Here is a 13683-nt window from a genome sequence, read left to right as displayed (position 1 = left end):
CGTAACGGAAAATAAACAGTTGTTTACGTGCAGTACCTGGTGGACCTCACGCCCCCTAGTGGCCCGCGAGGTACTGCATGTAAACAACCGTTGATTTTCCGTTACGTTAGCTCTTAGCGCGACGCTACAGTTAGCTTACCAAAGGATTGCTACTATAGTTTGAGAAAGATGGTTTAGGATGAGATGACAACAAAATTATTTTTAATTCCGCTTCTTCTTCTCTTTTTTGAACAGAGGGAGCATTGGGCAGAAATTTAACAGTTTAATAACTGGCCGTGAAACAGTAGAGTCACACTCGGACTTCACAAGACAAATTGACAGCTACAAAAGTTGCATTGGTTTGTTTTTCCCATCGGTTGTGATTTTAGAAGATGGAAAGTCCAATGAATGTAAATGTTTTTGTTCTTAATGCAATGGATTTTCCTGTTAGGCATCATGAAAACAAATTTGACTTATTTTTGCATGTTATATGTTCACATTACTGCATATATCTGTGCCTCAAACAGGGATTTCTTGAGAGTGTGTGCTCCCATTCTTTCAACCTTTTAACATTTATCTTTGTTCATGTGTTTGTATGTTGCAAATATGAAACTTTAATAGATTTCTGTTATTCTGTTAATATTTTCTCTGATTTCCCTGTTAAAATCGGATTCGCAGGTAGGATTTGGGGTTTGATGGGTTTATATAATAGTCTAATTATGAATCACCAGGAATTACAAAACATTCTCATGTTTTTCTTTCTTATTCTTGTCATTCCTTCCAGTTCATCCTAAGAAGAAGAATCGGCAGACATGTGTCAGGAAGAGCCTGATCTGCGCCTTCGCCATGGCTTTCATCATCAGTGTCATGCTTATCGCAGCCAATCAGATGCTGCGGAACGGCATGGAGTGAAACCAGTTGCACTGTGAGCATGGGGAGTGGGACAGAAACAGCCATGACCTCACATTTTCTCTTTGCAGCCAAAGCTGGACCAGCCACAACCCAAGCACTTCTCAAAACAATCAGTTGACCTTTGTTTTCCTTGTTCTTGTGTGAATTATTCTTAGAAAACGGACAGTGTGAATTAAACGTGGAGCGGTTTGCTTGTTTTGCAATGAAGATGTCACCAGGTGAAGTCACTTGAATTTTAAATGCAAAACAGTTATGGTTTTCTATAAATTGTGACACTAAACTAGAATTACTTTGCTGTTTTCAAGGTGAAAACGACCCTTTAAACTTAATTTTACAATGACCAGAAATGCTTATCAGGTGCTTTGAGCCATTCTTGATTTTCAAAACAGTGAATACGTCAAAAAAGCTGCATATGTGCAGGGAATGTGAACGGAGTGAATGTGAGCACTCTATCCTGGCCACAGCATTGAAATTCATACCAGTTTCCTCACATCTCATGTAGCCGTGCATCAACGTCACGTTTAGCGTGAAGCATTTGCATCCTCAGCTCAGTCTGCTGTTTGTGCTACTGTGTCAAATCTTTATGTGTATCTAGAGGAAGCACAACTCAACTCTCAGAAAGGGACCACTGGATTCCCATCACGTTTTAGTCCGATGTTTTTGTGGTGTGGAAAAGACAATGTATATAGATAATTTGCAAAAACCTCATGAGCGTTGAAAAAATAGACCAAACTGAATGCAGTTATTATCAGGTATGCGTTTGTGGGGGAAAGGCCTCATATTTGCATTTCATTGTTATACAGCTCAGCTGTAGAAACCCCCTGACACCATACCAGTATATATATTGCTATTAACTAAAGATTTCCCCATAGATTTTTGCTACCTAGCTTATGTAATATTTTACTCCTCTCAATAGCAGAAAGTACACTGCAAAAACACAAAATTAGCTTTTTGGAGTCAATAATTTCTCAATATAACATGGGGGAACTGTCTTGTTGTAAATGAAATAATCTTTTAATGGAACTACAACTTTTTCATCAGGAATAATTTACTTAAAACAAGCTCATATTTCTTGCTGAAAAGTTACTTTGTAAGTTAGTTTTGTCTCATTTCAAGTGATCTAAAATATTTGCACCAGCAACTAGAACAAAAATACTTGCTAAGATTTTGTGTTTTTGCAGTGTACAAAATAAGAAAAACTACTAAGCTTTAATATTTTTCCACTGGCCACTTTATTAGATTCCTCTGTTAATACAAACAACAATAACATGGCAGCAAGTCGCTGCATTTTGGTGACTTTGAACCTGTCTGGATTGTTGGTCTGAATATTTCACACACTGCGAATCTACAGCTTCATGCACACCCACCTCTCAGTTCCACAGAGAATGGCTGAAAATAAGAGAAAATATCCCTGGAGAAACAGCTCTGTGGAGAAAATCTCTTGTTGACGTCAGAGGAGGATGACCAGACTGGTTGGAGATGATATAAGACAAATGCAGTTCAAATAACCACTTGTTAAAACCAAGGTGGGACAGTAAAACATGTCTTCAGCTGCAATATTCAGCTTTTAGAAACAGAATTTGGTGTATAAAACATGAAAGCACAGCACAGGTTGCTGGTGATGATGTAGAGGAATACTTTCAATTTCGGCCCCTCGGTACTAATCTGATAATCTCCCTTCCTTTACGGCCTCAGTGGACCTATTTCCTGAAGGATACCTCCCGCAGGATAATGGTCCATGTGAGGAAGCTAAAAATCTTCTTAAATTGAGAATTAGTTCATTGCAGTCCTCCAGGGGTCAATTCAGCAGAGCATCTTCATATCATGGATCTACAGCTAACAAATCTAAATCAACCATGTGAAGACGGACCAGAGGACCGTTTCTGACCCAATAGTCAATCTACGCTACGGAGAATCAAGGCGGTTCTAAAGTCCGAATCAAAACTAACAAGGTGTACCTAATAAAGTGGAAGGTGAGTCTGGATAAACAGGAGACGTGTAGTTAGGTTCTTGGAAAAGGTTTCCCTCTAGTGGTCAAGACAGGAACTAAAGCTTAATCTGAGCCTTCAGATGTGTTGGGAGATTATTTTGTTGTATATCTGTAAAAAATATATATCTTCAACCCATTTTTCTTTCTTTCTTTCTTCTTTTTTTTTGCTCAGGACTAAATGGAAAACTAATATTTTCCAGACTTTTTTTTTTAAACTGTCTTATAAGAAAATTTACTTTGAAACACTTTAAAACCACACCAGATTACCTCACACCCACAAAAATGTAATTTAAGGATGAAAATGACCAAATGATTCTGAAATGTCTGCTCCAGATTATAAGTTATGTATTTACAAACAGATACAAAGAATATGTGGGACATAGTAACAAAAACTTGGTTAATAGGTATGGGCTGGCCTTCATTTTTACAGTAGCAGGGTATTAATACAAAAGTTTGAAATAAAATTATCTTTACAGAATCTAATATATTTTAGAATCCAGTATTTTTATTTAACAGAAAAGTCACAGTTTTTCCTATACAGCAGCCTAAATGAGATTGAAGGATGGTGTTACTTTTAGCTTTAACGTCATCATTCTGGGAAATTTTACTAACAACCAGAGATGTAGCTTCATTTCAGCCAGCTGACGGCAGAGTGCAGCATCATACAGCCAGAGAAGATTATGCTAAACATGGGACTTTCTCTGGCAGCCCATTAACATGACTTTAATCTGGAGGAACAAAATTAAACCACAATTTTTAAAATTATGGTACCCTGGTACTGCTAACCAGCCCATGTCTGATCAATGAATTAGTTTTTATAAGATAATTATGTGAATATAAAGTATCTTGTATCATAAATGTCACTTCAGCTAACCCATCCAGCCCTGTGTAGATCATTGCTCCTGACTTTGACTTCATTATATTCATGTGCAATTGAAACCAGATATTGAAATACGCTATACAAAAAGACACATTACCACTTTTATCAAAATCTGACAAAAAGTCGGGCGAAAATTCTCCTGTCTTTTAAATAACAAGTATGATTTAGGTCATTATGGTCAAACATTTCAGTTTAAATTCATTAGAAGACAGGAAACATCTATAAAATCTAAGGTCTTGGTTCTGGTGCATACAGACTCCAATCTGGCATTTTATGCTGCTTTTAGAGTAAATGACTTCTTCCTCTCTGAGTGGCTTTCCTGCCCACGTCGGTACAGGACTCATTTCCTGACTTCAGCCAGGATTTTCACATTTTAGTTTTTGATCTGTGGTTGATGAGCACATTTTAAATCAAACCTCTGGCACACAGAAAACATCTCTTTCCTGAACAAAACACAGATGGACATTCCTATTCTGTTCATACTTGGAAATTATTGTTTAAAAAAAGATGAACCTTGTATTTTCAGACATCTGGCCATTGCACACTGTAAAAAAACAAAAAAACATTGCTAATTTCTGGTAAAATACTGGCAGCTGTGGTGGTTGGAGTTTTACCATATAAATATGGATTTTATTATATTTTACCATAATTATACAGGATTTAAAAACTGTATAAATATGGATTTATACGTATAAATACGGATTGCCTCCAAAAACACATTGTCTCCTTTTCTGATATCATGGAAAATCTAAAGAAAAAAATGTAAAAAAATAAAATTTCTCTCTTATACGTAAGCTGTGGTTGAAAGAATTTTTTATAAATATGGTAAAGGCTGTATTTATACGGTAACATCCATTTTTATATGGTAAAACACATAAATATGGTAGAACCCATATTTATACGGATTCAAACTTGTATAAATACGATAAAATTCTGGCAACCACAGATGCCAATATTTTAGGTTTTTTACAGTGCATTTTTCCTGATTTCTTTAGATTTTCCATGATGTCATACAAGAAGGTCATGTGTTTTCAGTCTCAATTTATCCACAGGTCCAATTAGCTGAGATGTTGTGAAATAATCAAAGGCTTATGAAAGCATATGATATGATATGATATGATATGATATGATATGATGACTTCCAATACTATTAAAATATAGCATTCAAGGGAGCAAGTTTTCTGGTTGCCCCTAGAAAACTTGCTGGGGGAAGAAAAAACTTCCCCCAGTGGAAAACTTGCTAAGCCTGGTGGTTGGGGCGTCGGCAGTCATTTGTCGTGTTTTGAGTTAAAAAATGTTTAAAGTTGACCGGAAATTTGAAAACATCACTTGATAATGATGTTTTATTGGAAGATTAATATCTGAACACCAACTATGAAGTCTAAAAATTCAGACATTAAAAAAAGCTTAAATAAATAAGTAATGCTAAGCCTGGTGGAGGCACAAGTAAAGCTTGGTGGCCCGCCAGGCTTATAATACCCTGGGGGAAACCCTGGCGTTATAGGGAATGTTTTGTTTCACTACACAATGAACAAACTGTATCTTTTTATACAGTGTATCTAAATATCTGGTTTCTACTCTGTGTGGATTCCCTAACTGCATGGTGCTCCCTTTGGGACAAACATTGGACCAGAGACTAATTGTTCCCTTTGGACAAATCTCTTACAATATTCTGCTGGGGGGGTTTGGACTGTCGCCCATGTGGATTAAACCTGAGGCAGAACTTTCAGTCAAGCTGGAGTGCATCCATGCGGGTTTACAGGACAACGTTGTGAAAATGTAAAGAACAAAAAATCAGCGAGAGGATTTTTTCTTTCAAAACAAGGTCAAGTATCACAGCTAAACTGTATAATACTGTAAATTAGTGAGCATGTTGCTGTCATGTCGTTAAAAAAAGGGATTCAGTTCCTCTTTCCTGTTGGTTTAAATGTAATTATGTATGTATTACTGTCACATATTTGACTTTCCTATTTATACTGTAATAGCCATTTTTATAGTTTCTACTAGCTATTAATCAAATCAGAGAGCAGAAGAGGGCATTTTCATAAATATGCAAATACAAGGTCACACCACCACCATCATCATCATCATCTACGTGTCGCATCATCTGTAGAAGAGTCTCACTGTGGATGGTCCTACACACTGATCCAATATGTCATGTATTTTAATCACTTGTGAGTCTAATATAATATCCTCATTGTCCTCTACAAACTTCAGCGTAAAGCATCTTACGTTTATCCTTGTACGTCCTTTTGTCTTTGAAATTCACGGCACATTTGACTCAATGTTTTCCTCTTCCTGTCAGCATCACAGCCCTTTGGAAACCAGCGTTACTCACTTTATCCCTGCAGTTTATCTAAATAAAAATGTTTCATTTTGAGATCATTGCATGACTGTGCAAGGGAAACCCGTTTAAGGTTCACATCATTGTACCCGGGCTTCTGTAACAGGACAAGAACCAGTTTGTGGTTTCCATGTTTTTGAAGTTTGTTTTTACCAAAACATGTTTTTACCAGTTGTATATTGTACAGAGATAAAACTAAACACAGATAGCTAATACAACCTCGGCATGCTGCTTAGAAAAGGAGAACGAAAACAGCAATAGTTACCAACTGAATGGATATTTAAAATGCAAAGTTTAATCTGAGTATTCTAAAAAAGTATATCTATATATGTTTATGCAATAAAACCTTGTTTTGATAGAAACTGATGTACCTGTGTTTACTTGTCTACGTTTTAAAGAATATTTGGTTCAGTTAAAGGGCTAATATCTCATCTGAAAAAGATGAATATCTTACTTATTTTATGCCGATTTTAGATTTCTGTTGAGTTGGATTTATCTTGGAAATCAGATTATGGAATGATGGAGCCGTGGTGTTTATCCTGCTCTAATTGCAAGGCAGAAAGCAAATGCTAATTTCTTTGACTTCAACAGCTGAACTTTATGTATTTTCAACTGTAAACTAAAAATTTTTAACTTCCAAGTGCAGACAAAATGCACAACTAAAGGAACTGGGTAGTCAGACCGGAGTCGAGACAAAAGCAAGCGGTTTTCAATGATTGTTGACCAGCTGCAGTTTCAGAAATTAGACTGAAAAACATTGAAACAATCCATGTGCAGTACACATAACAGTCTGCATAGCAAGGAGATTAAGGGACGTGTGAGACCTATGCCAATTACACATGGGAATGTTTTGATAAATCTAAAATAAATCTGAATCAGCTTAAATTGTAGCCTAGGTACATTTAAGGCCTTAAGACGTTTTTTGACACCCATAACTAATGAAATCCAGGGTGACAAAAAGTGTGTTTATTCTGTAGTTTTAAAGATTAAGCATACATTTAAAGTTAATATTGTTACGTTTAAAGCAGCATCATTCAAATTAAAGTTATTAGAAAAGTTAGCGCCACTTATTAATCTGTTAATCTAAATGTGTTCATGCAGAACAATCAGAAGAACCATACAGAAGTTCATCTTTGGTCTCGTTTTAAATGCAAACCTGTAAAACAGAGGGAAATTTTCAGTAGTTCTTTTATGGACTGAATCATAAAGTCCATGCAGGTCATGAACTAACTTCAGTGGGTGTGAAAAGACACAAAAAAGAACCCATTACCAAGAACTGCTGCTTAAAAAACAATGAAGTCTGTGAACTAACGCTTCGCTGCACGTCCTGCAGAGCAGATTCAGCATCGGGACTCATCGTCAATGTGCAGGTCAAATACAAGTTAGATTATCCTCCTAACTGATTCCCTCATCCTCTCAAACCCCATTATCTGTCAGATAATGAACCCAAACACGCCATTATCTGGACAAACAAGGCATTAGGCTCGTCTAATGGTCCAGGCAGACATTAGCAGCTTGCCTCACTGGCAAATCCTTTATTAATTAAGGGATTTGTGAGGTGATGAAAACTGCTTGACATCAAATTAAAGAAAAGAAAGTCATGCTGAAGACTGTTTGCATAAAAAATCTTTATTATGAGGTATTCATTGTCAGTTTGATGTCGTAATAAAACGTCTGCGTTAGTAACACTGCACTCTCCCGAGACTTAAGAACCAATTGAACACTGACAAGTAACAACATCATTAAAAAAAAAAACAATCCTAAGCAAAGTTTGTTCTGGCATGTGGAATAATTTATAAGAAAAAAGGGTAATTTTAGACAGGAATACTGTTTGAGTTTTGATCTGGAGGTGTGTGGCCTAAATGCCATAAAAGATTCATATATAAAATGCTTTCACTGCAATGTAAACCTACTTCTTTTAATGGCAGATAAAGGCACAAGTGTAACAATATGTTCACCTAGAAGGCTTCCTTAGCTGCAGCCTAACAACCAACAGCAGAGAAGAAACCCTAATCTGGACCCAACGCAACAAATATGGAAGGTATATGGAAGGTTCAAATTTGTTTGTTTTACTAATTTTTTCCAACTGAGTGTGGCTGCTGGATCTTTCACGGTTCTGATCCACAGATTTAAACATTTTGGGACAGTGAAGGTGGCTGCTGGTACAGATGTAGCTGAGGATGAATAGAGGAAAGTCAGAACTCCGTGTGTGTGTGAGCGAAGTCCCGGCCGCCTGCTGGGTTCTCACTCGGCTTCATGAAGACGCCCTCCATCACCTTCCACAAGCTGTGCTGGCTGGGATTCGACATGGCGTGGACCTCCATCTGCCCGTGGATTGGCCGCCCGTACTGCTCCCCCGTCACGGACAGCAGGCCGTCAGTGGATTTATGGCGGAAACGGACAGATTCCTCGCGCTTCCACACGGATCCGCCGCACTGGACTGTCCACTCGTCAAGGTGGTCGCCCTCCCCTTCTTCTCCAAACGCACTCACTTCCTGCGGACGCCACCGTGAGAGGATGAAACATGTTGATTCTGGTATCGCTTCTCGTCTTTTTTTTTTTGCATGCAGCAAAAGTACCCTGTGCCCTTCAGGGTATTGAGTTGCCCTTCATTTATTTAATTTTATGTTCAAGCAGTTAAGCTTCTTTGTAATGTTTGAGCAACATTTTTATCTGATGATCTTTATGAGCGTTTATCCAGCTGATTCAAGGTGTTACTCGGCAAAAACATTCTGGTTCTGCCCCAAATAATCCATATTCTTCTCTTAGAGTAGCGACAACAAAATCCTATTTTAAGACACCAAACCAAGGTCGAATTTGAGTAACATATACTGAATATGTTTTCCACTGAATGATGTTGACTGTTTCTGACTAATATTTTATTTATTTATAATTATCTCATTTCCACTATTAGCTGTTTGGATATTTTACTTTTCAATGTAACATTTTTATTAGATTTTTTCCAATATTTTTAGAGCTTCTCATTGTTCTATTGCCTTGTTTTTACCTGAATGCGACCTGGACGTTAGGCCACATTTGAATAGGATACGTATCGGATGCCCAGGTGACCTGAAGTGACCTTCACGTCAGGCTGCAGTGTGAACGCAGCCATAGATTCCATTTGTTTGGATTGAAATGCAGAAAGGGTCATAATAATGGCTACCAAATAACACATAAAATCAAAATATATCAAAATGAATTCCTAATTATTATTGAAGCTAGACAGTTTTTTCACACTTCATTGACCTGAATCTGCTTTCAGTTAGTTCAATTAAATAATATAAATTTGGCCCGGGGCATAAATAAACTCAAAGGGCAGCTTATTATCATCATTATTACTATTATTGTTATTATTATTATTATTTTACATTTGCACATATTTAATTTAGACTCAGTTACTGTGATTAGTCGAGAGGCTTAAACATGACCGCATGCTGGTGAATTCTGGCACATTTCTGAACCATTTTAATAATCGGCTTTATTTTTAAAAAAATAAGCCTACAAATAACAGGGCTGTTTTTTTTTTACACGTGAATGATTTTAACCAACCTCAGTGGGGAGCTTTCTGTGTAATCCTTCTCATAACTCTGAAATCCCCTCCGCATCACAACACAGACATCTACACTCACCTGTAAACCAACACTCACTCTATTCTCACACATTAATAATTTGGTATAAATTAATCTAAAAAATCCTCCACACCTTCACTCACTCATCAATATCTCCAACAACACTCACATTCTAATAAATTTATAACTATAATCGTGCCAAGAATTAAGTCAAACTCAGTCATTTCCATTTGCATAATTTATTATTTTTCTCTTACTACCAACGACTGGATAACTAAAGTCTTCAATTTGGTGCTTTAGTCTCAACTAGCTTTTTGTTTGAAGGATAATTTTGTTTAGAGAGACTCCAATATTAATTTTTATTTGTTTTTTCTGTTGTTTTGTTCATTTATTTTGGATATTTAAAATGTCTTCCAGTTACAGAGTTTAAAGTTAATTAATTTTTGAGAATGCATTCTGGCATTACACTGCAAAAATACAAAATCTTGCCAGGTGTTTTTTGTGTAGTTTCTAGTGCAAATATCTGAGTTATTTTTCTTGAAATAAGAAAAATAAACTTTCAAGTAGCTCTTCAGCAAGATATAGGAGCTTGTTTTAAGTAAATAATTCCTTAATATTGATGAAAAATTACTAGTTCCACTGGCAGATAAATTCACTTATAAGTGAAATTATCTGCTAATGGACCTGTTACTTTTTCATCAATATTAAGGAATTATTTACTTAGAACAAGCTGCTATGTCTTGCTGAAAAGTTAGTTCTCAATTAGTGTTGTCTTATTTCCAGTTTACTAAGATATTTGCGCTAGAAACACAACATAAATACTTGATAAGATTTTGTGTTTTTGCAGTGTAGTAAGCCATTATCATTATATTAATTGATAATGGTCTCAAAACAAGAACATTATTGTTTAGCAATTTATCATCCAGCAAAATTTATAATCGCAACATCCCTAAAATAGTGTGTTTAATCAGTACGAATATGGTTTTATTTTTGTTTGTTTGTATTATGATATTCTGCTGTTGTTGAAAATGAGAACTTACCTGGTGAAGGTTAAATAAATAAATAAATGAATAAGTCACCTGATTGGAGGACAACGGCGAGGCAAAGTAGTGGCTGTGCAGGTTGCGGCCCGTGTTGACATGAGTCAGGCGAATCGTCTGCCCGCATTTGACCGGCGTTCCCCGAGTGCAGGAGGCGCCGCTCGTCCCTCGGATGCTCCAGTAGCTGTTACTGTCCTCCACCGCCGAGACGCCCGTCACAGACTGCTGCCCACTGCCTGCCGCACAGAGTCAGAGTTTATGGCTTTTATTTCAAAGAGATCAAACCGACTAATTTAGGAAATAAAGTCTATTTACATTTCAGGTGTTTCAGCATTTACTGGGAATTATAGAACAATTCTTAATAGTTTACTTTAGGTTTGTTTACTTACAAACAGGAACTTATTTGTGTTTTTTTTTAGATAGACCAAGTAATGCATAACTAGGAAACATGTTTTATTTTTTCTCTTTAACAAGTAAAAACCTGAATAGTGTGATCTACATTATTCTTTAGTCTCCTTAGGAATCCTCTGAGTTCTTCTTTGCAGAATTAAATATGACTTTATTACATCAGATTGGATGGATCTGATCTAGGAGCGCAAAACCTGACCTGCCGATTCTGATTTTGGCCGATACCAATTTGTTTATTTGAAATGTTGCTAAATATGGCAAAAGTGTGCGGATATGACCCGGTTGGGGGGGACTAACAGTCAAATCTCTCTCACAGGAGAGCAGAAGAGTGATTTTTAGTGACAGCGAGTGATTTTTAGACATTTGCTGAGGTAGATAAGATCGGTGGATTAGACCGGTTTCACATAAGTATCGGCCGATTACCGATCTCCCAAAATTAAGGAAATTGGGACCAATAACGGCACATAGATCTATGAACAGATAATCTCAATTTATGCCGTTGATTCACGATTGGATTTAGATCTGCACTTTGACTATGATTTGCTCTAAATGAGTTCATTGCAGCTCTTTCTCTATGTTGGTGTTTATTTTCTTGGTGGATGGTAAACATTCACCCCAGTTTCATACCTCTTGTCTTGTTGTGGTTTCCTTTTGACATTAACATGACTATTTCTTCTATAAGAAATAGTCTTAAGAAATATAAGAAATAGTCCTAATTAGAGTTTTTTTTTTTTTTTAAAAAAGCACTAAATTCAAAGGCATAAGAACTTCTGCTCTTGACACCACTTTGTTAAAAATGTAAATTCTGTTGCGACACCTCCAGGCGCTGCAACCATCTTCTGATGTCTATTTATTTCTCATTTTGTACTATTTATTTCTTTATCTTTGTATATTATGTATATACACATAACCCGCATCTTAACTCGAGTCGAGCAAATCTCAATCTCGTTGTAATCTGTTGATGACAATGACAATAAATCTTATCTTATCTTATCTTATCTTATCTTATCTTATCTTAAAAGATGTGTGAGGTTCCTCTGTCAGCAGATTATCTCATCCGAGCCGTGGATCACTGCTGCTCCTCCAGATTTATCATTAGTTTCTTGGCTGTTTTTCTGATTAATATTCTCTTACCCCGCCTGCCAGCTTAAGTTTTATTTTGTGCCTTAATTTATCCATTTTCAGATGACATGTTAAGCTGTGCTCTGTGAGGCGTTCAATGCGTGATTTAGCGATTTCTCCACTTAAAACTTTTCCATGACATTATGTCTGACCGTCCTAGTGTGTTTTTTAGTTTTACTGCTAATTAATTCTCTGTTATAAACCTCTGAAGCCTTCACAAAGTGGTTGGATTTATCCTGAGACAGTATTTCACACAGATGAGCTCTTAGGTTTTACTTATCATTTCAGAGGACAGAACACTAAATACAAATGCATGCCACTTGTTTTAGATGTTTTTTATTATAAATTCTTATAAAAATATTTAAAACCATGTTTTGATTGTCTTTAATTTATAAATATGCACTATGTTATTTTAGTCTGTCACATAAAATCCCAGTAGGAGTTACAGGCTGTAACAAGACAAAATCTAAAATTATTTAAGAGGAATGGATCTGTTTGCAAGGCACTGTGTACTTCTGACCTAAAAGTACACATTTGAGCACTATATGTGTAATCTGTTTTTGACTGTTTTATTTTCAGGGTACTTTCATTTTTAACAATACAAAATGCCTGATTAAACAGTAAAACCTAATTTAAGCGAAAGAAAGGTCACAACGCATCGAAGGGATAGTAAGAAACAACATAAAAAGGGTCAAATTTACACCTGATTGTGTAGGAAACCTATAAATGTGCGTTATGTTCAGTTGTGGACACAAATAACCGACAATATATGCGATATGGAGCCAATATGAAGTGAAATATGTCACACTAATCCACTAACAACGTTTGAACACAGAAACTGGTGATGTCCTATTCAGTACAGATACGTTACCAGATGTGATTGATCAATAAAGCCGTTGCTGGTGTTTGAAAGCACGATAATATACATTTTACATTAAATCATTCGTTGACGTTTAAACTCACCAGACCCGTAGCGAACGTCGTGCGAGTGCAGCCTGACGTTGTGCTTTACATTCAAAAGTTTAATAACTGATCCGCACGTAACAAAGCTGAGTTCCGAGCCAATGGACAGCCCGCATATGCCGGAGAGTAGTAGGGAAATTTGGAGCAGGAAGCCTAGAAAATTCCGACAGTTTGGGGTATCCATTCCGACAACACCACAAAATCGAGCTGTCACCGGTCGATGCCTCTTTTCAGATTTGTAACAGTTATCGCTACGTCATTACAGTTGTACAGCATCCATGTGAAAACATGGATCTAGCGCCTCCAGCGACTTGGAATAGTAAGGTCGGTACTTTCTGTGCTTTCCGTTGTTTTTGCCTACTAACTGTCCCTTGGTAATACTTTGATATAATTGATTAAACTGAACACATTTTCAACTTATTTCAAAATATAAGATTACAGAGTGCAGATTATATGTTCTGCTATATTTTATTTAA

The 13683-nt window shown here is 36.5% G+C and overlaps 2 protein-coding genes across 2 annotated transcripts in view; one reads left to right on the top strand and one right to left on the bottom strand.

Annotated features, from left to right (window-relative positions):
- LOC102228857 (calcium-binding protein 8-like) overlaps positions 1–1950 on the top strand; it is a 38328-nt gene extending 36378 nt beyond the window's left edge. The window contains exon 6 of the mRNA XM_005813081.2: positions 764–1950. Coding sequence (XP_005813138.1) covers positions 764–891 — 128 coding nt within the window. The 3' untranslated portion in view covers positions 892–1950. The remainder of the gene's footprint in view (positions 1–763) is intronic.
- Positions 1951–7715: 5765 nt separating this feature from the next.
- Positions 7716–13456, bottom strand: sdf2 (stromal cell derived factor 2). Its single transcript, XM_005813091.2, has 3 exons — positions 13208–13456; positions 10754–10950; positions 7716–8600 (listed from the first exon to the last, which is right to left on the bottom strand). Exons 1-3 carry the CDS (start codon positions 13389–13391, stop codon positions 8301–8303), a joined length of 681 nt encoding a protein of 226 aa, XP_005813148.1. The 5' UTR covers positions 13392–13456; the 3' UTR covers positions 7716–8300.
- Positions 13457–13683: the final 227 nt, after the last annotated feature.

The sequence above is a fragment of the Xiphophorus maculatus genome, chromosome 11, assembly GCF_002775205.1.
Source record: "Xiphophorus maculatus strain JP 163 A chromosome 11, X_maculatus-5.0-male, whole genome shotgun sequence".
Lineage (NCBI taxonomy): Eukaryota > Metazoa > Chordata > Actinopteri > Cyprinodontiformes > Poeciliidae > Xiphophorus > Xiphophorus maculatus.
The sequence above is the reverse complement of the archived record's forward strand: the minus strand, read 5'-3'. Positions and strand labels throughout refer to the sequence as shown.

Excerpts from the sequence above, each read along its gene's own strand:
- sdf2 (XM_005813091.2), bottom strand. The coding sequence starts at position 13,391 with ATGGATACCCCAAACTGTCGGAATTTTCTAGGCTTCCTGCTCCAAATT. Across the intron at positions 10,951-13,207 it reads CGACGTTCGCTACGGGTCTG|GCAGTGGGCAGCAGTCTGTG; the intron begins GTGAGTTTAAAC and ends TCTGTGCGGCAG. Across the intron at positions 8,601-10,753 it reads CGCCGTTGTCCTCCAATCAG|GAAGTGAGTGCGTTTGGAGA; the intron begins GTGACTTATTCA and ends TGGCGTCCGCAG.